The sequence below is a fragment of the Denticeps clupeoides genome, chromosome 2, assembly GCF_900700375.1.
Source record: "Denticeps clupeoides chromosome 2, fDenClu1.1, whole genome shotgun sequence".
Classification (NCBI taxonomy): domain Eukaryota; kingdom Metazoa; phylum Chordata; class Actinopteri; order Clupeiformes; family Denticipitidae; genus Denticeps; species Denticeps clupeoides.
The window spans coordinates 473608-501238 of record NC_041708.1 but is presented as its reverse complement, the minus strand read 5'-3'; the positions used below and the strand labels follow the sequence as shown (position 1 = coordinate 501238).

Here is a 27631-nt window from a genome sequence, read left to right as displayed (position 1 = left end):
GGGACGCCCTGTCCTTCGGCCACTAAAATGCTGCGCCTTGAGCTAACATGCAAATTTTTTCAACATTGTCCAAACGTCACCAAATTTAACATCTTGGCCACGCCCTGTTAGCATTTTTTATGCTAACATGCTAATTTTTAAACATGCTCCAAACATCACCAAATTTAAAGTGACACATCTTGGACACGCCCTCTTAGCGTTTTTTATGTTAGCATGCTAGCATTAGCATGCTAACATGCTACTTTTAAACAACACCAAATTTAATATGACACACCTTGGCCACACCCTGTTAGCATATTTTTTACCGGATCATACACAAATGTTGAAAAGACCTCTTTACAATGCTGTGAACATGTTTTTGGCACCCTGCAAATGAATATTTGCCTGTTCTGTAAATGGTGGCGATGTTGACATAACTAAAGCGAACTGAGTGTATTCCAATTTTGCCAAAAAAAGAGGAAAGAGAAAAAGTGGTACAATACAGTTATGCATCCAAAATACATGAACAATCATACAAATAAATGAAAAAAATACATTTAAAAAATGTTTCACTTCTTGAAAGAGGTCTTCAATTAAAACTGAAAATTTCATACTTTAATTTCAAATCCTTTTAACTGTCACAGTAATTTTCTGCATAAAACATAAAATGAAATACATTTAAAAAAGGATTCACTTCTTGAAAGAGGCCTTGAATTAAAACTGAATTTAAAATTTTTTTAATTGTCACAGTAATTTTCTGCATAAAACATTGGCCACCCAACCCTAAATACAGAGGTTCACACAGAACATGGGCCTTCATAATCTAATTGCAATGCACAGAGGTTTAACATGTAAAGGACAAAAAAAAAGGGGTCAAACTCTAAAATAACGTGCACCCAACCTCAAAAACAACTTACGTTTTTCATTGTGTTCTTAATTCTCAAACATTTGTATAACACAATCGAAATGGACACACAGCCAACGTTGATGTCTCCTATGATGAAGCTGGTGGTGTCTGATGAGATTATCTTGGTTGTGGTTTCAGTGGTCTCACCTGAAACATACAAACATGACATGACAAGATTTTTTTTAACATATTATGAAAAATGGTTAAGTAGTCGTACATTACACCAAATCGAGAAAGTGTGGTAAGATGGGACGTTTCACCTTTGTTTTGCGTGGAGGTTCATTACCTCCGTTTTTCTTTGTCAAATAGCAAGAGGTGTGAAATGCCAGCCATTTTTTTTTTAGACCCCCCATCCAGCCTTTGTCTGCCACAGACGGGAGACACCAGGGATGTGACAGGGCAGAAACAACTCATTCTGATTGGTCTGTGACAACTTCCTGGCAGTCAAATGTATAAAAGAATGTTCACTTGAGGTCTCTGGACTTTTTTCATTTTCTTTTTCCTTCGGGAACTGAGGGGAATCTTTTCAGAGTCTTTTTGTCTCTACCTATTTTTCTCCTGGATGTCTCTGAAGCTTAGTTACGGCTTTTCTGTCTTTTCTCTATCTTTTCCTCCTGTCTTTCATTTTGGTTTTCTCTGTAACTTTGGTACCTTTTTTACTCACAATTCTTTACAATAATCATTTACTGGTGTTAATAGATTAGAAACTGTTCATTCTTTTAACCTCTATTGTGCCACGCCTCTTTCTGCCAGGTAACATCAGGATGGAGTGGTTTTAATACAGTGCTTTAGTGTGTAGGGAGAGAGTTTTTATTCCATTCTCCACAGTTTTACAGTGTGCTATTGTGCTTGCACGAAGCCCTTCTAGCCAGATAAAAGAGGTCGGAAAAAAAGATTAAAGAACGGTTAATGTTATCTGTACCAGTTGTGTTAACTAACTAACAAACTGCATGGTGTAGACTAAACTAAACGTAAAGAAATGACATGTAACCGAGACAACGGGACGCTATACACCATAAATGAGCTATGCAAACCAAACTGCAAAATCGTAGGTCAAAGCTAGCACAGTTCAGACATCTTACAGAGAATCTTACTTTGCTAAAAAGAATGTAATGTTACATACATGCTACATGCTATAGCAAGTTCAACTGTGTATCGGCCACACTGCACATATTCTGTTGGAATTCCCTGTCGAAAGCTGTGCGAATTGTAAATTATAAATTCGGATTATTCACAGATGCTTTTTTAGACGTAATTGTGATGCACATAATCATATGGATCCTTTTATATTTAAAGTCCTTTTCTTGTCAGAGCATTTCAGAATACTAACTCTTTCGAATAAAGAGTGATTTTCTTTTTCACAGTGTAACAAATGAAGGTAGCGACCTCAGACCCGTCTCTTATGCCCAAGAATAATAATGTGTTTATTATTCTAGTCTGGAAATCAACTTTTTTGGACTTACATAAATGTCAAGATAAATTTCTTGCCTCAACGAGACACCCTTGACATGTTCAAACTTTGATTTTGGACAGACATTTTTTTTTTTGCTACATATCTGGCATCCCTCTTTTCTCATTGAATCCCATTTATTTTGGCTCTAATTATGCTTGCACACGGTTCAACCAAAACCTGCCAACTTTTGCATGGTGCTCATTCTGGTGCTTTCGTGCTCATTTTTCCCATTATTTTGACATCCGTGACCTTTTTGCTCCATTGAACTTTAGCTCCATTGACCCCTTTTTGCTCCATTGACCCCTAGCAGCAACCTACATAACCATTACCAACACTGTCCTATAACACAATCACATGGCCATTTTATTAGGAACGCCTGGTCCTGCATGGGCACAGGCCCATCAAAATTTCTTCAGTTTTATTTAGTTTCTGTCCATTGTCCATTTTATGGCAATTATTGCAGGTTGCACCAATACTAGGCAACAGGTGAGCAGGTAACGTACTAAATGCACTAATGGGTCTCGTCCCGGCTAGGTGTAAGAGGATTTTCTGTACCCACCAGCCAAGTCTCTAGGGGGTTGAGAATGAGTGCGAGAATGAGAGTGTCTCGTTGCCATTTCTGCCAGTCTTGGAGCACAGGAGCACAGAATGTTTTATGAAACACAACCAAAACTGACTATGTCGCCAGCGCTTGGTGGGCAGTACCTTGGCATGGGAATACATCACTTCGATAACATTATCTGTCTGTAGTAAAATCTATTAATGCACCCGCAATATTTGCACTTTTTTATTTTTATTATTCATTTCAGTAGTTGTCTGTCTGTCTCATTGTCTACATGATGTAGTTAATTAAATGATGGGTGTGGTAGTAAAGAGCAAGACACTTAACCCTGAGTGTCTCCAGGGGGGGACTGTCCCTGTAACTACTGATTGCTCTGGATAAGGGCGTCTGGTAAATGCTGTAAATGTAAATGGTGCAAGTATTGAACAATGCGTTTAATCCATTTTGGAATAAGGCTTGTAACATAACAAAATGTGGAAATATGTGAACATTTTCCATAGGTCCAGCCGACTTCTTAATTCTGTACTAGTATTTAGGAATTGCTGCTATAATATAGATGCTGAATGCCGTAGAAACGCGATCCTGATGTTGCATGGCGACTTCAGTCCCTTTATTTCAAATAAAAATGGGACGTCATGTCGCAATCAAATACGTACGCAAGGTGGCGCTCGCACTACAGCGTTCAAAGAGAATCAGGAATTAAATTCTGCCCTGGAATTGTTCCGGTTAAAACAGTTAACCTCTGGGAGGTAAAATCGTCGATTAATTTTCATGCTCATGCTGTTTTCTATGAGAACGACGCGTCTGTTTTGGCAAAACATGCGCAACAATGTAATAAAAAAATAAAAAAGAAACGCCGGCGTCTGATTGGCTGCGGGTGACAGGTGGGCGGGGCCGCGGCCGAACCCTCGCCAGACGCGCGCCGCCCGCCGCTCAGAAGCGCGGACGCGTCCGGCGGCGCGCCCAGCGGACGTGATGGAGAGCAAGGGCAGCCGCTGCAAGATCGTGGTGGTCGGGGACGCGCAGTGTGGCAAGACCGCGCTGCTGCACGTGTTCGCCAAGGACTCGTACCCGCAGGTCGGTAACCGCGAAGCCGGGTCCGGGTCGTGAAGAACGAATTCGTTCGAACTTCCCAACGTCGTTTCGTTCTCGCCCCCAGAATTACGTGCCGACGGTGTTCGAGAACTACACGGCCAGTTTCGAGATCGACAAGCAGAGGATAGAGCTGAACATGTGGGACACGTCAGGTAAGACCCAGCCGTGGGTTCGAACCACGCCGAAAGTCGGCGTACGAAGTGTTGTATTGTACTGGACCGGTGTTCTGGGTGGAGAAGCCACGCCCTCCTGCGCCCTTTTAGAAAGAATGCGACGCCTGATGTGAAACCAGTCTGACTTTTCTGGAATGAGCATCTCAGGGTAGGATTGCCCTTTGACCTCACTAACGTTCCCACCGCTCCGAGATATAATTCATTTTCCCTGGAACAGGTCCTGAGGTCCAGCAAACTAGCTGAAGCCGGACATTTACATTTCCGACATTTACCAGAGGGACTTACAATCAGTAGTTACAGGGACAGTCCCCCCCTGGAGACTCTCAGGGTTAAATGTCCTGCTCAGGGACACGATGGTAGTAAGTGGGGTTTGAACCTGGGTCTTCTGGTGTGTGTTACCCGCTAGGCTACTAGCACCCATATAAAGCATAGTGAGTGTCTGCTTTATAATGGGGAATTATTTAATTTATGGGGAATTATTTAGTTTAAGGTAAGAGTGTAATTCATCATTATTCCCGATCCTCATAATCACATTGTACTGAATTTGTAAAGATCTGCTCGTATTCAGCTCCATTCCAAGTCTAGTTTGGGTACACCACGGTACCAAGAATAGCACTGAAGATTAAGCTATAAAGTACAAAGGCACAAAAATACATTTTCTACGAAGTATTACTGTGTTTTATAAAAAAAAAGAAGCATTGTGACCTAGATATTATTGCACAGTATTATAGTATCACCTGCCACCTGACTTTAATATGATATATTTATATTAAATAACCTATATAGGGGATATCATTGTATTATTTTGATAGAGGATCATGATTGTAGTCACTCTACACTAAGTGAATCGATTGATTATTTTGGTCTGATGACGCATAACCACGTGCCTTTTAGGAACGATTGTGCATCCTGTCAAAATGATTTGCTTTGCATTAATATTTCAGTTTCCTGCACCATGGTGCAACGTCAGGGGATTAGAGGAGAAGCAGTGGGTTGTTGTAGCCTGAACTCTGGAGTGAAAGTTATTGTTGGGGACCATGATAGTACTGGTACTGATCCTGGTTCAGTCCTTCTCACGACTGGACTACTGTAACTACCTTCTTGCTGGTCTACCACTATGTACCATCCGACCTCTACAGCTCATACAAAATGATCTTCAACCTTCCCAAGTTCTCCACACCACCCCTCTGCTACGTTCCCTCCACTGGCTCCCAGTAGCTGCACCATCAGGTTCCAAATACTGATGCTGGCCTACAAAGCCAAACATGGAGTAGCACCATCCTACCTCACAGCCCTTATTACACCTCACACTGCACCTGGTATACTCCGAGCCTCCAGTACTGCTCGCCTGGTCCCTCCATCTCTGAAGGTAAAAGGAAGACGCTCATCTAGACTCTTCTCCGTCTTGGCCCCTCGGTGGTGGAATGAACTTCCAGCTCAGTCACTGAGCACCTTCACACGGCAGCTCAAGACCTTCCTCTTTAGAGAAGATTTAGATGAACTTGTGACCTTCTTCTTGTCTGACTTCTGTATAGAAACTAGAACAGAGTGAATAAAAAGATTGTATTCATAGTTGGGGGTCCTGGTGAACCAGAACTGACCACTTCATCCATGGTGACATGGAAGTACGTTGTAAGGCGCTCTGGATACGGCCGTCTGGTAAATGCCGTAAATGTAAATAAAGTCGAGGCCAGGAAGTGAGGTTTTCGTTAATTCAGCAACGTAATGAATGGAGTAAGGGGGACACCGCGGTGTGTCGTCCCTCCGATTGCTGCACTATCAGCCTACAGGCGCTTCATCTGGAAAGAAGCTGCGTGACCGTAACGTGTAGCACGTTTAATAAGAGCAGCAGTAACTACAGCCGTACACGGCGGAGCCGCGGCAGTCGGACTCCGAGGCTGGTTAAATGCCGGGTGAAGAAGCGGGCGCTTGGGCCTCGGGTGTTGGCACAGACACGCTGGCAAGGGTCCGTAGGGCGACTAGCCTTTGTGTGACTTGCTGTGACACACACACACTTTATAATATCGTACCAGCCGTGTTTCCTCTTCATCATCATCCTCTTCGCGCCTCTCGTCGTCGTCGTCGTCCCAGTAGGGTGGACAAGGGACCAGACGGGGACAGGTGGAGAGGCAGGGTGGTGTCGACTGTTTCTTTGTGCTCCCGCCCTGCCGTTATTATTGTGTCATTGTGTGTGCAAGTGGACACTGAAGTGCCACTCATTCTGCAGCTAATCCCTTGCAGGAATCCCGAGAGGTCGCGCCCCTTCGACCTCTGACCCATGCCCCGAGGTGGTGGGACCCCTGAATGGGAATGCGAGTGGTTGGGCCTTTCAGAACCACGCCGCAGTGCAGAGCTTTCACTCGCGTCGGTGCTGGACAATGGTCATGTGACCTGGGGCATTCTGTGCATTGCGAACACATGGGCGCGGCCCATGAAGAAAGGGGTGGAGACTTTTATTGGCCATGATGCCGTTGTCCAATTTCTCAGCTCTTAAGACTGAGCACTTTAGCCCACTGGCATATGGTGAGATGTGAGGACCAGAAGACAGGAGACAATCGGACTTTTCATTGGCTTTCTGTTTGTGTACATACATACATTTTAATTCCCAGCGTCACCCCATGGATGTTGTTTAAACTGCAGCTGTTCCAAAAAGAAATGATTTAACAAATTAATTCTTTTATTTTTAAGATATCATAATTAACATAAAGCGACTGATTACCATTTAAACAGTCATTTTCAAGACCATCATCAGCCATCATGGACTCCTGTGATGAAATGATTTCTGTTTGCTGTAGATTTATTGTAGAGTGACGTACCGAGTATCGGGTCTGTAAAAAAAACCAAACGCGACCGTCATTGTTGAGTCATTTCAGTTTTGAACGGCTGTGGCAGCCGGAGGCTCAGACCCGAGGGGACACGAGGGAGCTGGAGCGGCCACGGAACAGGAACACTCCGGGCCGAGAACATTAGCAAACAGAGCGGAACGCCACTGTTTGCCTGTGGCCGGGGGCTAAGTTGTGTTTATCGGAATATGCGCTGTGCTATTAAAAAAACGCAAATTCTAATAAAATAATAAAAACACAAAACTCAGTATTTACTTATCCAGAGCAACTTACAGCCAGTAGTTACAGGGACAGTCCCCCCCTGGAGACAATCAGGGGTTAAGTGTCCTGCTCAGGGACACGATGCTACTAAGTGGGGTTTGAACCTGGGTCTTCTGGTTCACAGGCGAGTGTGTTACCCGCTAGGCTACTACCACCCTATTTTTATATTTTTTATATATATATATATATATATATATATATATATATATATATATATATATATATATATATATATATATATATATATATATATATATATATATATATATATATATATATATATATATATATGTGTGTGTGTGTATGTGTGTATGTGTATATATATGTATGTGTGTATATATATATATATATATATATATATATATATATGTATGTATATATATATATATGTACATTTTTGTAAACATTAGTGCACAGTGTAACGTCAGTGTATACAGTAGAAGTGAATTTCAGGCCAGACCACGTTGTAGTTGTTGTGTCTGATAAATGCTGTAAATGTAAATGTAGTGTTTGAGTATAAAGTGTCCACAGTGAGGTTTACAGCACTCTGAGAAATCTCTCACACATACATACACATACACACACACACACACATGCGTGCGGGCAGGCGGTGTGTTGAGGCGGATGTGGCAGCGCAGTATATGGACACACTGCTCCATCTCTAATTGATGAGGTGGGCTGTTGAGCCCCATCAGATGTTTCCTTCTGCCTGCCAGAAACCGGCACCTGGATCCATTACCTCCGCAGAGCAGAGATTTCACATAGAGAGAGTGTGTGTGTGTGTGTGTGTGTGTGTGAGAGAGAGAGACAGTGTGTTAGTAAGACAGTGTACTTACAAGAGAATTTTATCTGTCTGCTCCTCCAGTACGTGCTGGGGTCACAAAGTCCACTTAAGAAAAATGTAGGACATCCTGTGTGTGTGTGTGTGTGTGTGTGTGTGTGTGTGTGTGTGTGTGTTTATTTGCCTGATGTACAGAAGTTTTTCTCTCTTGCTCTAAATGTAATAAAATGATGTGTGATGACCTGAGAAGAGCTGAGAACTTCCCTTTGGTACCACTTACAATCAAACCTGAGAGCTGCTGTGCATCTCATTGTATCTCAGACCTGCTGTACCACGAAATCCGTGGAACGAATGACAGATTTCTGGCGCTGGAAGGACACCGGTGTGTCCAGGTGACGCCAGAAGTGACATTCGAACTTTAGTTTGTTTTTTGCTGGATGCTCTTCAAAGCCTCGAAAAGCAAGAAGAAAGAACCCTAAGTGTGTGTGTGAGTGTGTGTGTGTGTGTGCTTATAATGAGGTCACATTCAACCCCGGCATCCGGGTTCACTGGCGACACAAAATCGATGTTCCTTCATTAGGAACATCGGGGGACTTGGACCCTTCTGCTCCGAAACGGCATCCTGCAGACCTTCCTTCCTGAAATGCAACCCCCACCATGACCACTCCCTGTGACCTCCACCCTCCAAGATCCATTCAGGAGGTCACCAGGGACCAAGACAGGCTCATGATATCCTGGCAAATGAAACACACACACACACACACACACACACACACAGCTGACTGGCTGAGTTGCATCCTGCTTTTCCTCATCCATAATGCACGAGCATACGCATCCGCCTAAAAATCCTACACGCGCTCCCGGGTCACTTTTATAGCATTATGTCCACACTCAGACAGATTTGTTCCTTTATTTCGTCCCAAAAACGAGGAAGACATTCATCTCAAGGCAGAAAAAAAGGCGGATGTGGAGGCAGGGGAAGCGGGAAGTTTTCCTGGTGTAACAGCAGAAGGAAGGTGGAAACCGTGAGATAAAAGAAGGGAATAAAAGAAAAGGGGGGACGAGTCGTAATTACTCAGAATCCAGTAAAACGTGGGCGCCGTTAATGCATCAAAGCACAGACTGAAGTTTAATGAATAAGGACGGAAGGATTATTTTTGTTTTGTTCCGAAGAGAAACACAATTTTAGCTGCAGAAAAATGGCCGTCTTAATAGATTTAATGCACGAGGAGTGTTGGCAAATGTCACTGCGTTCTTGAGAAAGTACCGCTTTCTAGTTTTCTGTTTCTCGGAGGGGAGGAACAAACTAGGTTTGGAAAAGGGGAGGAGCCTGTGGGCGTGATTGACAGCTCTGTGTAGATTATTAGTGCTGTAGGACAGGCTCTACACCAGCCAGCCAGCAGGGGCGCCAGACCTGTGATGTCTTCACTTCTTACAGATGACACCGCGTCGGTTTTTTAAATACAACGCTCAGCGCTGAGATTGTGTCGCCGTGAAGACATCTGGTGCATCGCGGCGCTGCTCCCCGTTTCTCCCGAGTGCCAAATCAATGCCGCTGGATGTTGGCCCACAAGGATTAAAGAAAGTGGAGACACTGACAGAAAAAAAACTGATATTGCAGAGCAAGCGGTCGCTTGAATGGGCAACCGATGTGGCCTGGAGCACATCCATTACCCACAATTCCTCCTGCCAGGCCTGGCCTCCTTGTTCTCCACGTTACACGGGACGGGCAGTTGTACCATCGTGTCCCTGTGTCCAGGGGGACTGTCCCCGCCACCCCTCTGGATAAGGAGCGAGAATGTAAATGTGCCGAGGAGTTCGATCCCGCGAAGAAACGGAGACTTGTGCCGGAGATCTGTGACTTTCCATATTAAAGGCCGACGGGACGGTGCAGCTGTTCGGGGAACTGAGGTCCGTGTGTGTGGTACGTGAGACACTAGCTGCCTTTGTCCACTCCCCCGACACCTTCCCATCGAGCGCCGGCGTCTCCGACTGTAACCGAAGGTTTAATCCCGTTCAGAGCGGGATGGAAATGCGGCGTTTTTATTCCAGATTATGAGCAGATTATGAGTTTCAGAGCTTCAGGGCCGCCACTCCTCTCTCTGTCGTTTACGTTAATCCCCCGCTCGGCTCCAGGCCTTAAACCAGCGCGGCGCGGGAAACACCCGGCCTTGTTTTTCCTGTTTGCTGCCGTGAAACCCTGGTGTCAGGTTTCACAGCGCAACACTCGTACAGTCTTCTCTGCAGGGAATTATGGGAAAACGCTGCCTGTTCCTACCTTCGCGTGCATATTTACACATTTGCCGGCTTGGATTTCGTGTTCCGTATTGACGTTAAAGCCTGCGGATGTGAGCGTATTTATGACCTCGGGGGACTCGGGCGAGAGAAAAGTCAGCGGAATCTACTGACAGTGAGACTGACGTAAATGAAAGAAAGTGAAGTGATTGTCACACGTGATACACAGCAGCACAGCACACGGTGCACACAGTGAAATTTGTCCTCTGCATTTAACCCATCACCCTGAGTGAGCAGTGGGCAGCCATGACCGGTACCCGGGGAGCAGTGTGTGGGGACGGTGCTTTGCTCAGGGGGACCTCAGTGGCACCTTGGCAGGTCGGGATTCGAACCGGCAACCTTCTGATTACGGGGCCGCTTCCTTAACCGCTAGGCCACCACTGACCCACTATGCAGTCGAGATTCCCACATTTGGGGAATTCGCAGGGGTCAGCACAGCCGAAGTGCAATGGCTGAGCCTCGCCCTGGGTGAACCGCCTTCTTGATCACGGTATCTCCCCTGCCAGGTGATGGGTGGAGCTAAAAAAAAAAAAAAAACTCTATCAGCCGGCCAGCAGGGGCGCTAGACCTGTGATGTCTTTTACAACGTCCAACGCTGAGAGGAAGGTGATTGTGTTGACGTGAAGATATCTGGTTAAAGCCTGCAGATGTTTGAACGATGTGTGAGGGGACACGGGCGAAAGAAATTTAAATAGTTGCCATTGCAACGAATGTAAAAAATCGTTTATTGTTGAAAGTGTGCGTCTGGCCAAAAAAAGACCTTTACTTCCAGCAGGTCACAGCTTCACGCCGAGGCACGGCAGCGAAGTCACGGCAGCGAAGTCACGGCGTGTGACGTGGGGACCACAGATAGCCGTCAACTGGGCTTTTACATGCAAATGGCGGGCGGCACATTTACATTTACATTTACAGCATTTACCAGATGCCCTTATCCAGAGCGACTTACAGTCAGTAGTTACAGGGACAGTCCCCCCCTGGAGACACTCAGGGTTAAGTGTCCTGCTCAGGGACACAATGGTAGTAAGTGGGATTCGAACCCGGGTCTTCTGGTTCATAGGCGAGTGTGTTACCCACTAGGCTACTACCACCCGGCACAAGCACTCCATCCAGCCGCGTCTCATTTTCACCTTCGGAGCGAGGGCCTGCCATGGCTCTCGACGGCCATTAAACCTCCGACCATCACTCCATCCCTCCTTCCTCACAGCCCCTTTTTTTTTTTTTATTTAAACGTTCCATTCACCGGCGCACAAAGGACCCTTTTCTCTGCTCCCGGGTTGCCATGACGCCGTTGCCACAACTCGAAGTGTTTGGCCGCTCCCGTGAGCGATGTTTAAAAGGAAGGCACGGACGTGTGTAATGCAGCACGAACTCCGGCGTGCGGGACGTGGTGCCGGGAGGGTCCCCACCCTGCAGCCCACCCGTCTTCTGCACTTTACTGTCCTGATATAAAACATTATGGACTCATTTCAACCATTTATTCTCACTGCTGTGACCCTGTAAGAGCTCAAGTGCACTCTGGGAAGGGAGCTGAGTGTGGAGAATGTTAATTGGCTATTTCTCACGCAGTGCCCACCAATCCTGGCTGGTGACTCTCGGGTAACCACACCACGCTCACCTCGTCTGGCTTTAAGGTTACTTTGACGTTACCGGGCCTGTAAACTGGCTTGTTATTGGCTGCTGTTGACTGCGTTTGTGGCCAATTAGGGACATTCCTGTGGAGAGCGGTCAGGTTGCCAGGACGCATGGTGCTGCTTCTAAAACGCGACCTGCCAGCATTTTTAGTTCTGCCCACCCTCACTGTTTTCATATAGTATAAAGATGGTTCTTCATGTCACTTCCTTTCATCTAAACCTTCTCTCCAGACGTAGACATATTTTCAGGATGTTCGTTTTCTGTATGTTGCACAGGAGGAACGAAGTGGGCACCCAGACTTCAGGAACTCAGGTCCCCACATTGTCAAAGTATAAAGCTGAGCATCATGATATCAGGAAGCGTTTGATGAACCATTAAGTCTCTATCAGAAGTGATGACACATGGGAATGAAAGTGATGGACGCCCTGGTTGAATCATCTGCACCTTGGGGTGGGGCTACCTAAAAAAGCTGTACCCGGCAACCACGTCTTCTGCTTGGCTCTGATGTGGAGATGCATTTGGGTTCTAGAGGTTCTGCACCGACGCTAGCATTTTGGGTTCCCAGACAGTTTGACGCAGGTCATGGTTGTCAACTTGCTTGTTTCCCAGGAGAAGCGGCATGTGAGGGAATATCCCGCTGCTGTACCGTGAAAGGGCTTTTATTTTGAAGCGTCCACATCTGCGCCCCGCCCGCGGCCTGTAATTGCCGTCTAAGCGGATACGGCGAGCCGTGGTTTTATGTAGACGGCTGGTTTTACAGCGGGGCGCACAGATGCCCGGTTTCATGTGTCAGCATCATTTTTACGAGGCTGTGGGAGCGTCCCGGTCTCGCTAACCGCACACGTCCCCTTTTAATCAGCAGATAAAGATCCGCGTTCCACTCTAAACTCATCTGACTTCCCTGAGCAGCGCGTATTGTTCATAATTTAGCATTGTTGCCTTCTTGGGCTTCGTAGGACAGATATGCCGAATAACACAGAGGAGGATTCCCCACGGCATCTCTCATTCCGAACAAGTTTATCCAATTTCCAGCGTTTTAATCGGCCGAGCGTCTGAACTTCTTCACTTCCTTTCCCGGGAGTGTCGGCGTGGTCTTCTTATTCCCCGCAGATGAAAGGCGGCGTTGCAGCTGGCGAGGGCGGCACCAAGATGCCACCGGATCTTCGGTGGGACTTTAGAAGTTGTGTGCGTGTTGTTGGGCTTTTTTTTTTTTTGTTGTTGGTTTGTCACCGTATGGGACGGAATTAGCCGCGCCTCTGCACATTCCCCGCATTCTGCTCTTTGTAGAGAACAAATCCCAGCAAATGGTCAGAAATGGGCCAAAATTCACAGACACAATGCACTCTGGGAAGCGAGCGCATTATCCATGGTGGCTCTGTCCACTTCGGGCCAGAGAAATGCGTCCCCCGTGTCCGTTGGCGGACATTTCAGTCAGTCCCCCTTCAACGCCCAGGGCATCAGCCCACACAACTGAACCAGCAGGGCAATTACAGTAACAAACATGAGTCCAGAACCATTTCAGATACACTAATATATCAGATGCTGAGGACAAAAAGTATTTCAGGGTGTTTGTGCGTGTTTTTTAGGCTCCTCCTACTACGACAATGTCAGGCCGCTGGCCTATCCCGACTCAGACGCAGTGCTCATCTGCTTCGATATCAGCCGCCCCGAGACTCTGGACAGTGTCCTTAAAAAGGTAAGAACTTCTTTAATCGCTGTGATTATAAAGAATTGCTTCACCGCGGATGATGCAGCCAGCTGGTTTCTTGCATAATGAGCAGTTCTATGCATGATACATGAAATATTATACATCTGTAATTATTACAAAAATTCGATGAAGTCATGCATAAAACGTCATTTTATCTGCACATTGGCCAGCCTTACTGACCAGATTTAATGCGTAGCAACACATTGGGGTTACCGTTGGGTGTTATGTGGATTTTTGTTTTTGTATTAAAGATACTGCCAATGATCTAGATCTTAAACTACAGATCTTGATTACTCGGATCTTGTGGTGCAGTGGACACAAATTTAACAAAAAAAAAAAAAAAAAAAAAAGCACATTACTTCCACACCATTATCCAGCGACCGTCAATCAATCACTCGGCCCTGCCGCATTCCGTGCACGCTGCACAGGGCCATGGCTGCGCAGGGCCATGGCTGCGCAGGAATGAGGGTGAGATTTCGCAAGGGCCACTTCAGCCCCTCATTTCTGGAGGCTCAGCTACTGACCACACATGATGACCAGGGACACTGAAGACATTTAGTTATGAACCATTTAAAGTCTACCATACGTGTCATTGGTACATATCGATAATTACAAAAAAAAAAAGAATTTAAAACAGGGTGACCTTCAACCTTTTATTCAGTATTGACTGCGTAAATGAAGATTTTTTTTCTTTTTAAATGACTTTATTGTCTGAATTGTCTAAATGTGATTTTGTTTGAGTAATCACAATATGGAAAATGAGGCGAAAGCCTGATGTGGATTATATAACGGCAGCGTCAAAAATGCGCCGCAAAGGCAAACAAAAATCTGCAGGGGATCATTTCTGCAACGATGTGCCATTTTCTGCTACAATAGAATAAAAAAAGTGCTGCGCAGCAGGGCGCAGCCAACGCCCCGCCCACATCTGCCTCCCGCAGCTCCCCCCTCACCTTGACATATGGGCCCATATATGCAAACGTCCACCCTTGTGTTTGCCAGTGGACAAAACCAGCCTGACTGTCGCTGTGCTACGTAACCTTTGACCCCCCCACACTGATATCCCACTAACTCCCATTCCCCCCATCAAAAGCAGAGGTCGCCACGGCAAACTGGAGGTCATTGCACGGGACCCCTGGAATAAAAGGCAGACCAGTGCTCTTGACCTGTGACCCTCATCAGCACTCCCCTACATGCCCGTAATTCTCAAGCCCAACATTAAAAATGCTAATCATATTTACCTCACCTCTGCAGATAGACACCATTAAACACTATTAAATACCATTAAACACCATTAGCCAACATTTTACTGTTATTTCAGATCTCTTTTAATACAACGGACTGGAAAAGTAGAATGCTTTGTTTTCGGTAATGTATTTCATTACTTTATATGAAAAGGTAAAGAATTCTGAATACTTTTAGGATAGACATCAGATATATGTTTTAAATGCGTGTGTATTATTATATAACAGATGCCGGTAGCTGTGATGCGAAAAAGTGCAGGTTTATTTACGGTGTGGGAAGGTGCTCAAAATTTCAACCAAGAGACGGAAGAACAAGAAGAAGAAAAAGAATCAATAGATGTTCATATTTACAACAGATACAGATTTACAGCTTCCCAGTCAACTGAACCACCAACTGAAGATCAGTATTATTTTCTAGTATTTGTAGAATTTGGAGCCTTCCAGGTTCTTAGGAGGCTCTTGAGATGTAATAAAAAAAACAATGCAATTTATATCTACAGATATGAATCTGTAGATTTGACATTTTGCTGCATTTGTTTTGGATATTAAAAGCGTGTCTTGTCAGCGGACTGTATTTATGGGCGTGATGTATTGCACCGTGTCAGTTTGATGGCACTCTTGGTGATTTGCTTGTGCGTGAGGCTGCAGTCAGCGTCCTTATCAACTCTGTGTGTGTGTCACAAAAAAAACCCACATAATGGCTGCCCCGGGCTGGGGGCGTGTCATCAGTTATAAAACACACACACACACACACACATATATACAGTACAGGCCAAAAGTTTGGACACCTTCTCATTCAACGTGTTTTCTTTATCTTCATGACCATTTACGTTGGTAGATTCTCACTGAAGGCATCAGAACTATGAATGAACACATGTGGAGTTCTGGACTTAACAAAAAAAGGTGAAATAAGTGAAAACATGTTTTATATTCTAGTTTCTTTGCTCTGATTACTGCTTTACACACTCTTGGCATTCTCTCGATGAGCTTCAAGAGGTCGTCACCTGAAATGCTTCTCCAACAGTCTTGAAGGAGTTCCCAGAGGTGTTTAGCACTTGTTGGTCCAGCTCACCCCAAACCATCTGGACTGGGTTCAGGTCCGGTGACTGTGGAGGTCAGGTCTCCACTTTTTGTTAAGTCCAGAACTCCACATGTGTTCATTCATAGTTTTGATGCCTTCAGTGAGAATCTACAAATGTAAATGGTCATGAATGAGAAGGTGTGTCCACCCTTTTGGCCTGTAATGTACTGTGTGTGTGTGTGTGTGTGTATATATAAGCAATATTTACTTAAAACTCCTGGATTTATCTGCTCTCTGATGTGAGAACGTGGTGTGTGGTGATGTAACGGCCGCCCTGCGGTGTCTGTGGTACCCCAGAAAACAGAAACCTCCCCTCCTTTTCTCAGTGGCAGGGCGAGACGCAGGAGTTCTGTCCCAACGCGAAGATCGTGCTGGTGGGCTGTAAACTGGACATGAGGACGGACCTGAACACCCTGAGGGAGCTGTCCAAACAGAGACTCATCCCGGTGACACACGAACAGGTGACACACGCACCGTGCTGAATGTGGATGGACTTCCACACAAAAGCATTAATAATAACCAAAAATGTACCATTGACCGTCCTTCCCATCGTTGTGTTTAAGTGAGTTTGTCGTATCCTGATTTAGCGTTAAATGAGATTAAATTCTGGCGTGGTGATAAGATTTGGCTGCTGAGGACACGCCCACTTGTTGAAATTCCTGATGCAACGGGACAGGGCTCGATTAAGAGCTGAACCCGTAAGGTGGACATGGGAAGAGGGAGGAGACGGTTCTTTAGAAACCCAGTTCTCGTGTCGCGGTGCCACACCACCCAGTTTTGTCCGTTTTGGTACACCGCCTCCCTTTAAGGCCCTCAGTCCCCAGCTGTGGAACCTGCCGAGAAGGGTTCCAGCATCATCGGGGACCTTCTGCAGCTTTAGCCGTCGCCCGGCTCCGGTACACGGGGAGCGCGTTTCTCCCGTATCCCTGACAACAGCATCAAGGCGCAGTCGCCGTGGCCACGTGAGACAAGACGCCTCTAAAAATGGCACTGAAGCAAGAAACCACGCTCTGCGGGCATGGAAGGGGTCTGCAGCGCGGAGGAGGGATTTCTACGTTTGACCCAGCGTTGCCTCCTAAAAAGTGAAACCAGTGGTAACCGTAATCTCTACGACACCGTCGGGCCACTTCGAGAGAGTTATTACTGCAATTTTCTAATTATGTATGACCTATATCATTGTAATTGTCCCGCGCCATGTGCCATCGGCCTCTGCGTTCTGTCACTGTCGTGCCGGAGCTGCTCAGACGAACGCACGGAGCAATTTCGAAGGCGATTTGGGGACTAATGTTTCCTTAAAAGCGCGCACAGAGCCTGTTGACCTCGAATGCAACTCACGGCTGACGTCCGTGTTCAGACAAAGATGACAAGATGAACACTTTTTTTTTTTTTTTACTTTTCTGACGTGTGACGTTCAGTACGTGTCATTTGTTAAGTGACATTGAGCAGTGGCCGTCTGAGCGTCCCGGGACTCTGGGACGGGATGAAAGGAAGAGAACGGAAGAGTGACCCGGCGAGCCTGGCTCTGTTTTAAGAGCGGAGATTGGCCGCTCTGAATATTTCATGATACACACACACACACACACACACACACACACAAGCTCTCGATTGTCCCTGCGTGGCGAACACACCCCGCCGCGCGCGTAAAGTACCCAAAAACCCCAGCGCCCGACCTTCCGCACCATCAAATATACATGAGCGCCATTTGCTGCCGATGTTTTTTTACAGATAATATTTCTGGCCGGCGTACACACATCGTCTAGGCGACGGTTGCCTAGCACAGCAGGCCATTTCAGGTCTGACCGCTGCTTCTTCTCTCTCCCCCCGCCAGGGCACATGTCTGGCGAGGCAGATCGGCGCCGTGGCCTACGCCGAATGCACGTCCAAGTTCTCGGAGAACAGCGTCCGGGACGTCTTCCACGTCACCACGGTGGCGTCCGTGGCACGCGTCCCCCGGCCACACCTCAAACGCAGCAACTCCCGCCGAGGCCTGAAGCGCGTCTCCCAGCAGCCCCCGCGGACTGATATCATGGAGCCGCCGCCCGCCATGCGCAAGGACCGCGCCAAGAGCTGCGCCCTGATGTAGCCGCACATCCACTTCGTACGGGAACAAGGCTGGCCGTGCCTGATCCGGGGTCAGCGCTGACGAGCTTCAGCTGTAAATGTGTATTACGGAACCAGTGACTATTTATTGATTTTTTTTTTTTTTTCTTGTTTCGCACTGCTTACGAATAATGGATGATCGATTAGATGGCTTCGTTTTTTTTGTTCATCATCACTTTTTTTGTGGACTTTTACTGCAGCGTCAGAGAGAAAAAGTAAAGTGTAGAAGAGGACATGATGGAACGTGTGGAACGAGGCACAAAGTGGACACAGGATGTGATTGGACGATTACCATGTTGTTTATGATGTCACTTCCTGTTCTGTATCACTATTCAATATGGCACAAGTGAAAGGCACATTTTTTTAAGAAACGTGGGTGGCTGCAGATGGAAAATATATCTATAGAAATATATTAACAAGTGCTCTGAGATTCAGATTCTTGAGGGTCACGCACTTGGTTTAAAAACGTCCCACCATCCCATCCTGGTCCTGAGACCACCGGGGACCGCCAGAACCAGAACTGGACCCCAGCGGGTGAAACCAGGCGCCCTCGATGGCCCAGGCAGAGAACCCCGCAGTGTTCCTCATCGTTCTGGATGGAGAGAAAGGGATTGTGGGAGTTTTGCGGTTCTATTTGGGGGCTGTATTTGTCTGAGGCTGAAATAAAGTTCATTGCAAAATACTTCTACACGGAATTATTAATAGAAATCAATAAGAGGACGTGTGTGAGGCTGGAGGTGTGTGAGGCTGGAGGTGTGTTCAACACGCGGAACTCGAACTGTGTGTGTGTGTGTGTGTGTGTGTGTGTGTGCGCGCCGGGCCTTAAATGACAAATACTGGTTTAATGGCGGAAACTAAATTCTAAAACACTCCGGACACACTGACGACGGTGTGAATTTGAGCTAAAAAGCTTGTTATGGGCAGTAACAAGAGTTGATAGTGGCAGTGTGACACGCTCAGTGTGACGTGGACGCCGTCGAGGGGACGCAATCATCTTCATGTCATGGAGGATATAATTATCCTGCCATTTCAGGCGGCGAGTGTCCTCGCGGAAAATGCTCCTTTTCTAGATGATTAATAGTCAGCGCGGCGTAGTCGGTGTCACCGGAAGGGGTTCCGATGACACAGCGGCCCCGTGGCTGAGGGGGCGACTGGGTTCACCGGCTGATTCGCAGGACACGCCACAGTCGGGAGATGATCACTAAAAAACGAGAGCACCGTGCAACTCGGGGCTTTTTTTACCATTTTGTATGTAATAATTCGATGTCAAAAAATGATTTTAGAAACTACAGTGACTCACATGATAGAAATTCAAGGGTGTTTCTCAACGTGAGTGAATTGTGCATTTGAAGGATGAGACATCCAGTCGAGTGAACGTGCACCACAGCACAGCACCCAGTGAAACGTGGCCCCCTGAGGGAGCAGCGTGTGGGGACGGTGAGTGTCCCCGGGGGACTGGCCCTGTAACTACTGATTGGAAGGTGCTCTGGATAAGAGGCCTGGTTGCATGTTCTCCACATCTGACCATCCTAATTTCATCAGTTCATCAATGTTTTAGTCCAGGTGAACATTTGAGACTCTCGCGATAGTGTTCATGAGGAGCCTTCAAAAGACAAAGGAGTCCTTTGTCCAGCCTTTGTCTCCCTTTCTGCGGCGTAATTTCGCCACACCTGCCTGGTTCCTGCGCTTTTCTGAGAAAATCCTGACCACACAACTCGCCCGACTCCGTCCCTGTAATTATGTCCATTAGACAAATCCACCCACCTCACCAGCCAATCATCTCTGCCGCAGCAGCAGCACCTTCTCAAACACGAATTGGGCCACAGAAAAAGCAACAGCGGCAGCAATTTGGAGTCTAGGGGACAGGGGTGCGGCTACCAAAAAAGGGAAATCTATAGAAATGCTTCTCGCAGAAGGACCAGTCCTGATTGAGGAGTTTGCACCCTGAACCAGGACCACACCGACGTGTAAACGGTGGATCCTGATTGGCCAGGTACAGGCAGGTTGACTTTAGCTACACGATGAGCCAACAACAAAGAGCAAATTAGCTGAAATGCAGAAGCTCAATTAGTATTATCTGGCATCCATATATGGAATGCTCATACAGATTCCAGATTTCCAGAATATTCTTATCAGGGTCTTTTCTGGTCGATTGTAATTCACCTAGACACCAGTGTGAAATTAAAGTTGCAATGTGAATGATTCTGCCTCCAGTAGGGGGCGGTATTTCACCAGAACGTGTCCCACCCCATCAACAGCTCCTCTTTAGGTAAATAGTGGTATTACAAGGCAGGGCATGTAACCAACCCTCAAAAGCTCACGTCTTACCGATGTACATATTTAAAATCTTCTATATATCTCCTCCCGTACATGAAACATCTCTAACAGGGTCTGTTGGAGACAGGGGGACAGGGGACGGGCTCGTTTTCATGAACAGTGAGATTAGTGCAGAGTGCAATGAGACCCGAAATGCCACCTCTCCACTTCCTCATCCGCCCCACAGCTCCGCCGGATTATAATTAGGCCGTAAATGAGAGGGTGAGGAGGACGCTTTTTCGGGGGGACGTGACTGCACGTGGCTACTGAGCAACAGGGGTGCACATTAGCATCGACTGCAAGAACCTCCAATCTGTCGTCGCACAACGTTCATGCCACTTATTCCCGTTTGAGTTCCTTTAGATCTTCGCTAAGAACATTACACATTTTTACTACATATCTACCACGGTGTGCAATTTACCCACAAATCACGGTTTTCAGGCCCTTTGTCTCAGTCTCATTAGGAAGTGAGGAAATACAGAGACTTGTTGCTAAGCCACCGTTCATTAACAACGAGGCGATAAGGATGCTCGGCCCGGTCCAGCTCTCCACTCCAGCACTTCGTACACCGCGATACAAGACCAAGTGCGTTTCTTCACCAATCAGGATTCTCGATTAAAAGCACGTATAATCAATCTGGTCTGGTTACGAGTGTTGTCTAGAGCCGCCAAGGTGCCATTGATGAAGGTCCCGTCCCCACACGCTGCTCCCCAGGCGCCTGTCATGGTGCCCACTGTCACCAAGGGTGACGGTTAAATACAGAGGACACTTTTCACCGTGTCACTGTGTGCTGTGCCGCATAATCCACACCTATAACACAATCCCGCCTATAAACCAGAAGACCAGAGTGCCAGGTTCAAACCCCACTTACTACCATTGTGTCCCTGAGCAAGACACTTAACCCTGATTGTCTCCAGGGGAGACTGTCCCTGTAAATACTGGGTGTTAATAGCCTGGTGGGTAACACACTCGCCTACGAACCAGAAGACCCAGGTTCAAACCCCACTTACTACCATCATGTCCCTGAGCAAGACACTTAACCCTGATTGTCTCCAGGGGGGACTGTCCCTGTAACTACTGACTGTAAGTCGCTCTGGATAAGGACGTCTGGTAAATGCTGTAAATGTAAATGCATCACGTCTCCTTGGATTCCAATCTGGCAACACTGGAGCAGTTCGATCAGACGACAATTTTACAAACTTGTTTAATCGCAATCAGTGTTTCTAGCAGAATTTATTACTTTAGCAGTTTTTAGTCAAGGTTAGTGTTGTAATTTGAGCGTGTGTGTGTGTGTGTGTGTGTGTGTGTCCTCATCGTCTCTACCACACACACCCACACCCGCCTAGGTCCATCTTTCATTTTAATCCCCTCATCAACCTGCCTGTGAGACCCCAGTATGTGGGCGCGGCCAAGCGAGACCCCCTCATGCATATTTAATTCCGCGCCTCGCCAATGGCTGCTGGGTCTGTGTGTGTTTGTTTATGCGTTCAGCTCGGTTCTTACTTCCTGCGCAGCTCTTCAAACTTCAAATAAGACAATAAAGCTACAGAAGGCCGTTATTACACACACACACACACACAGCTGTAGTCAGAACCAATGTCACTCATACAGTGTGTGTGTGTGTGTGTGAGAATGACAGATGGTCACACAGCAGTGCAGGACATTAAAGATGAAAGATTCACGTCAGACTAAGATGTAAAGACATTAAAAGTATAAAGAGTTGTGGTCACGCTGCCCTCAGCCAGGAGTGCTGTGGGAGAGAGAGAGAGAGAGAGAGAGAGTGTGTAAGTGTGTGTGTGTGTGTGTGTTGGCCTCTGACGTCAGAGGAGAGAGCTTCTGTGTGTGTGTCGGAGCGAGGGAGAGGGAGGGAAGGAACATCTGCTGCTGTTAACAGTAAAAAATACAATAAAAAAAAAATACAATTCAGTGTATGTGTGTGTGTGTGTGTGCAGAGATTAGAGAGAACGTGTCTGAGTGTAGTTGTGTATGTGAGTGTGAATGAACATGTAAAATGAATGAATGTGTTCTAGTTTTGTGTGTGTGTGTGTTTGTGTAAGGTTGTGTGGTTGTTTGTGTAAGTGTGTGTCTGAGCTAGTGTATGTGTGTGTTTGTGTACGTGTGTGTGCATGTTTGTGGTTGTTTGTGTACGCGTGTGTGTGTTTGTGTACGTGTGTGTGTAACGTGTATGTGTGTGTGTACGTGTGTTTGTGCGCGTGTGTGTGTACGTGTATGTTTGTGCGCGTGTGTTTGTGTACGTGTAGGTACACGTGTAAGTGTTTGTGTACGTGTGTGTGTAACGTGTGTGTGTAACGTGTATGTGTGTGTGTGTGTGTACGTGTGGTTGTAAGTGTATGGCGTAGTGTGGGGTGGTTGTCGGTGGGTGTACGTGTGGGTGTGTACGTGTGTGTGCATGTTTGTGGTTGTGTGTGTACGCGTGGGTTGTGGCACATGAATTGTTGTGTGTGTACGTGTAAGTATGTGTAACGTGTTTGTGTGGCGTGTGTGTGGTTTGTGTAACGTGTAATGTGTATGTGTGTATGTGTGGTTGTGGTACGTGTGTTTGTGTACGTGTGTGTGTAGCGTGTATGTGTGTGCGTGTGTTTGTGTACGTGTATGTACGTGTGTATGTGTGTGTATGTGTGTTTGTGTACGTGTGTGTGTGTTTGTGTACGTGTGTGTGTACGTTTATGTACGTGTGTATGTGTGTTTGTGCGCGTGTGTTTGTGTACGTGTATGTACGTGTGTATGTGTGTGTTTGTGCACGTGTGTTTGTGTACGTGTGTGTGTACGTTTATGTACGTGTGTATGTGTGTGTTTGTGTAACGTGTATGTGTGTACGCGTGTGTTTGTGTATGTGTATGTACGTGTGTATGTGTGTGTTTGTGTACGTGTGTGTGTACGTTTTATGTACGTGTGTATGTGTGTGTTTGTGTACGCGCGTGTGTGTAACGCGTCCCTGTGTGTGTCGACCCTGATCTCTCGCACGTAACCTGGACTTTTTATTCTCCGTTCCTCCGGTTTCTCTGGTGAAGACTCCGCCCCCGACCCCGCCCAAGACAGAAATATTTAGGACAAGTTGTGAATAAGTGAACAACTCGACAGAAAAATGTGCAAATTCTCTCGCTTCTGTTGAGACAAGAAAGGAAACTGTCAAAAAGAAACAGATTCTTTTTTTCTTTTGTACGTTTGTGGAGAAAAATCCTCTCTAGACTCAGGCTGGGTATCGACGGCTTCTTCACAAGAACACACACCCATCAGCCATGGCGTTAGGATCCGTGTTCGTCCACCAGAAGCTCCTGCAGTAACAAACGTGAACCTCAGAACTGAACTGGGTGGAAAAAGTCAAAGTGAAGTGATTGTCACGATGAGACGCTGCAGCGCAGCACACGGTGACGCGGTGAGACGTGTCCTCTGTATTTAACCATCACCCTTGGTGAGCAGTGGGCACCATCAAGGCGACCTCAGTGGCACCTTGGCCACCTTCTGAGTCCAGCTCCTTACCTGCTACTTGAGAAGGCGCCTGTACCACTATAACCACGTATTTCTGTACGATGCCACCATCTGCCACTATTTCTGTAGGTTCAGACCACCTCCAGAGTCCAGTGAAGAGACCACCAGAGGAATCCTGGTCCCTGCAATGAACTGCTGACAAGACGACTCAGCATGAAGCGAACGTGAGGGTCACCACAGCCACCACCACCGTAACGGCTAAAGCCAAATATGATTCTTCTAAATGGCTCCATCTCAGTGTCCATACCTGCCACCGAGTAGGGGCGTCCAGACCTTCAACTGGTAGTGTCGTTCAGGAATGGTTTGAGGAACACATCAATTAGATGTTGAGAGGTTCTGATCTATGGAGGCAGCATCTTGCATCTTACTGGACCTCTGTTGTTGACGGCTTGGTTGCACCTTCCACGAGTCCAGAGAACTGAAGAACGGCATGGATGAAAACGGACAAATTCCAGCAGCAAGAGAATAAAGGAGAAGCTGCTGACCCGGCCTGGAGCAACACCACCCGGCCATGCTCGCCCTCACGACCTCACAGCCGCCGGTGATTTAATGCGTCCAAGAGAGCTTCACGGCAACCCAGCTTCACCGCCGTTTCATGAACCCACACGAGCCAATCAATCAGAAAGTACGTTTGATTGACAGCGTGAACAAATGAAGATAAAAGCAGCAGATGTTGGACGCTGCATCAGAAAAACGTGGGCTCTGCAGGCCCGGCTTCGCCTTTCATGGGCTTTGGGGTCCCCCCCGGCCAAATGTGGGAGAAAAGCTGGAACCGGTGAAGATCCTCAGGCCTGCTGGGTCTCGCTCAGAAACACCAGAATATGGGCTTTATGTACGGTGGCGAGAGGCGACTCAGAAGCCAGCTGGACGAAGATCCGGGGCTCTGAGGAGACCCACATGGAGCCAAACCGCCGAGCTCTGCGTTTGGCTCCAGCGAGCTGAGCCTGAAAGAGAAAGGATCTCCAGCATGGAGCCTGGCTCTCTCACACTCACTCAGAAGGTCCAACACCTTCAGCGTGGTAAGAAACGTCCTTTCTTTAGACAGATGTAGGTTCCACAATGTACATTTAGGTACATTAGGTCCAAATTTTGGTAGATTTAAAATGAAAATACCGCCAAGAATTGAGGAAGTTTCATGAACTGGCAAACGAACCCGACTCGTCCTTTCAATCCGAAAAATCGAAATCTGTTATGGCTGAAACAAGCAAACAAATTTTTTTTGAGAATTTTATATACGTTTAGATATGATTGAAGGATTTTCATATTTCATAGAATGAACATTATTCGTTATTATGAACAATATTGCATTAATCTTGCAGAAATGAACCGCCCCCAGAGACTGAAATTATATTGAAATGAAACTTTTGGACTCTCAGCTCCTCGCCTGGAAGAACAATGAGCGAAGCAGACAAGTCAGGTCAGATCCAACCACCTCACACGGCCCGGAGGAAAACAGAGAGCCTTCATCCTTGCTTTTGAAGACCACAGTGAGACTAGAGTGATGCAGAGAGGCCCTGGGAAATGATACGTGGCACATATCACACGTACGGACCAACAGAAAGCTTCGCTGATTCCTGCTGCCATCGGATCTACAGAACAGCACGAGGGCTCCTGCTGCAGGTACTCGCTCTTGTTCCCGTGCTGAAACTGGTGGGAAAAACGTATAGCACGCGTAACCACATCACATTTCTATAAATACATCTGCTGGTGGAAAATGTCAGAAGGTCCCTCTCTCTATCTCAGATTTGCACTGTTTGCCATTCTACTAATCAAGCACATTGTTTCCAGCTTGAATGCTGTTGAGATAAAGCCAAAATGCCATTATTCTATTAACTTGCATATTTTACACTCATTTGCATGATTTATATGCAAATTCTATGACCACGTGGGTCACCTGTTGTCATAATCCTTTAAGATACCTGTCCGTCGGTAAATAACAGTCTTTAAAACCCGGTACCATGTGTCTCTTTTAATGTCTTTATTATTTATTGTGTATTATCTTGCATACGCTGGTTTTCAGAACCTGACACGTTCGGCATCTTCAAGTGAGTCCTGGGTCAGACACACCCGAATTTAATCAGTCTTGCCTTATAAGGCCGTGGTCCCGCCCCCATTCCAACGTGCACAAACCAGTCTGGTTCCCCAACCATGCCACGTTTGTTTCTGGCCTGTGGAACCTGGATTAGGAACCAGAATTAATTGCAAACGATAACTCGTCAAGGTTCTGGAACTTACTTAGGATCCTTACCCATACCTTCCAAGGGTTCTAATGAGATTCTTTAGTTAACCACAGGAAATTTTGCTTCAAAATGCGCGATGGCCAGTAACCTTTAAACAATGGTTCCATATATGAAATAGTTGGAGTCCATAGCGAAGTTCTCGGAGAACCTTCATTCTGGAGCGTGGAGGTAAACAGCCCGAAATAACCCGGACACCGCTGTACATCAGATGCGATGAGGAACGTTGGCCCAGTTGTCTACTGAACCGTTCCGCCGTCCCTCCCTCACCGATGAAGCGAGACAGAGAGGAAAACGCCGCTATCGTGCTAATGGCTAGGCGCTCAAGCCAAGTTCTCCTACAGAGGGGGGAGAACGATGCGCCCCGAAAATCTCCTACTGCTGGTCACCCAGAGTGCTACGCTACAGGACGACAGTCAGAAGTCACACTCGCCGATGACCTCTTGACCTTGCAAGGCGAGATGTATTCTTGGTGCGGGTTCTCTTATCCATATTTATTACACATAAAGTCAAACGTTTGGCCTTTTATTAGCCTGACTGTCTGACAATGAACATCAGAAATCCAGTCTGTCAAATTATTAGAATGATTATTGATCATAATCAAAACCATAATTTATACAGTAAATGGTTGTTTGGGGTTGAAGGTTTAGCCTCTTCTTTAACTGAGACCACTTGGTATTTGTACACATAAAGCCCGTTTTTATAGTGAACCTAACATTTGTGTTTTTGCCGTTTGCATTAAAAATACAAAGCTCAATATATTGATAATAAAGAGCACATATGCTGCATTTGGATTGTATTGCGCTCTATGGCAGGGGGTCCAACTTGGTTGAACAGAAATTTTAAAAACCTCATTTGACCTTCAACCCACCCGTCTGCCATTTCCTCCCTGTGTTCTCTCCCTGCGCCCGATAAACCTGCAGTACGAGGGGTCACCCTCAGGGTCCAATTACAGCACTTCTTCTTCCTCCTGGCATCCCACCTCCATACATATTGCAGCGCCTGCTGAGCCTGATCCCGCAATCTCGACCCCAATCTCCAGATCCCCAGGTCAGGCGGGGCGCGGGCCCGCCCCCTGCACCAGCTGCCGGGGTTACACTCGTACCCGGATGAATAATGCAGCAGTGTCCCGCCTTGCCCCTCGCTCGGTGGCCTCAGTGGCCCCAGACAAGCACAGAGGACATGCCTGTTTGATATCATGAGCATACTGGAAATATCTGAATATAGTCCACCTTATAATAGTCTTACACACTATATATATTTTATTTTTTATACAACTTATGCAAAAGGTCAGTCTGTGTTCATACACCACTTCATTAAAATTCAAGTCATTGTCTTCTCGGGGTGCAAACATGATAAAACGGTGAGCTCAAGCATGACAACAATGTGCATAAAACACAAACACCGTAGTGCAGTCTGTCCGAATGTTTTCGGGACAATACATGTGAAATTGTCTT

At 46.6% G+C, this 27631-nt stretch overlaps 1 protein-coding gene and 1 pseudogene across 2 annotated transcripts; one reads left to right on the top strand and one right to left on the bottom strand.

Moving 5' to 3' along the window:
• Positions 1-3835: 3835 nt before the first annotated feature.
• LOC114784384 (rho-related GTP-binding protein RhoN-like) lies at positions 3836-18495 on the top strand. 2 transcript variants are annotated; one of them, XM_028969734.1, is made up of 5 exons: positions 3836-3978; positions 4061-4148; positions 13568-13677; positions 16338-16472; positions 17840-18495. In XM_028969734.1, exons 1-5 carry the CDS (start codon positions 3877-3879, stop codon positions 18092-18094), a joined length of 690 nt encoding a protein of 229 aa, XP_028825567.1. In that variant the 5' UTR covers positions 3836-3876; the 3' UTR covers positions 18095-18495. The 2 variants fall into 2 exon arrangements, with proteins under 2 accessions (XP_028825567.1, XP_028825566.1); XM_028969733.1 differs by lacking the exons at positions 3836-3978; positions 4061-4148 and adding an exon at positions 9482-9978.
• On the bottom strand, positions 10732-10860 carry LOC114784979 (uncharacterized; annotated as a pseudogene).
• Positions 18496-27631: the final 9136 nt, after the last annotated feature.

Coding starts and splice junctions, on each gene's coding strand:
- LOC114784384 (XM_028969733.1), top strand. CDS start 9,693: ATGGGCAACCGATGTGGCCTGGAGCACATCCATTACCCACAATTCCTC. Junction 13,678..16,337: donor TGGACAGTGTCCTTAAAAAG/GTAAGAACTTCT, acceptor TCCTTTTCTCAG/TGGCAGGGCGAGACGCAGGA. Junction 16,473..17,839: donor TCCCGGTGACACACGAACAG/GTGACACACGCA, acceptor TCCCCCCGCCAG/GGCACATGTCTGGCGAGGCA.